Genomic DNA, 1,053 nt, shown 5'->3' with positions numbered 1-1,053 from the left:
TTTAGGGCGGGGCTACACAGTGATTGACAGGTCGACACCAGAGACGTCTGATCAACTTCATAATAACAGACGTGACACATTTCTAACTAATTGTACACAGAATAATCTGAGTATCTTGCAGTGGTACTAGCAGTACTACAGTACCTTGGCGTAGTCCACCAGGTTCTGGTACTCGATGTAGTTTCCTCCTCCCACCACGAACACGATGGCCTGAAACACATCCACACTGTTACAACAACAACATTACCCATCATGCACTGCAAGTCTGTTTCTCAACTCTGAACCTTTCATGCTCACATTTCTTTCATAACCAAATCTTTGTTTTTATTGTTTTATTTATGTTATGTATTTATCTTGAAGAAAGAATTATTGGACATTTTAACAGATATTGAGAGCAGACAAACTAATTATGATTTAATTATGACCTTTCAATGTAACTTTTCTGGTTTGTTTTCTATTATTAACGTCTATTAGTTTTACAAAGGTTAAGACATTGTCAACATTTACATTATTATAATTATTAATTAGTTATGACCCAACAACAGTCGACACTCATCAGGAGATAAACGGTAAAGCTTGTATGTGAAGATGAATTAACTGAATTAAATAATAACTGGCTGAACTCACCTCCTGAAACGGGTTCTTGTTCCTTGGAATGGAGCTGAAGAAGAAGAAGAAGAGACATTACTCAACTCTCTAGAAGTTACTGAGAGTTAGACAACAGATGATAAAGATGAGTCAGAGTGGTACCTCTCGCTGCCTCGCAGCATCTTTGGGTCAAAGTATCGATAGTCGTCTGTTTCCTGAAAGATCAAAGAGAAAAACAGCTGATTAATTTGTTCTGGATCTGAAACAAGCAGCGTCTCTACAGTTAAAAACACCGTCAGCTGGTTCTGACAGTTTATATGATAAATATGTATATATATATATCATATAAACTGTCTCCATGGTTTATTTGATGTATACAGACTGAGGCTGCTTGATTACGGCAAGAATCATAAGCGCGCACACACACACACACACACACACACACACACACACACACACACACAC

General features: G+C 37.6%; 1 protein-coding gene across 1 annotated transcript in view; it reads right to left on the bottom strand.

The window, feature by feature from the left end:
• Positions 1–13: 13 nt before the first annotated feature.
• Positions 14–1,053, bottom strand: part of scfd1 (sec1 family domain containing 1) — an 18,425-nt gene continuing 17,385 nt past the window's right edge. Inside the window, exons 21-23 of the mRNA XM_031847863.1 lie at positions 751–803; positions 628–661; positions 14–210 (exon numbers count right to left, since the gene is read on the bottom strand). Of these exons, the coding sequence (XP_031703723.1) occupies positions 136–210; positions 628–661; positions 751–803 (162 nt within the window). The 3' untranslated portion in view covers positions 14–135. The remainder of the gene's footprint in view (positions 211–627; positions 662–750; positions 804–1,053) is intronic.

The sequence above is a fragment of the Anarrhichthys ocellatus genome, unplaced genomic scaffold, assembly GCF_004355925.1.
Source record: "Anarrhichthys ocellatus isolate YVR2014 unplaced genomic scaffold, GSC_Weel_1.0 scaffold7, whole genome shotgun sequence".
Lineage (NCBI taxonomy): Eukaryota > Metazoa > Chordata > Actinopteri > Perciformes > Anarhichadidae > Anarrhichthys > Anarrhichthys ocellatus.
This window is presented reverse-complemented; position numbering and strand designations above follow the sequence as displayed.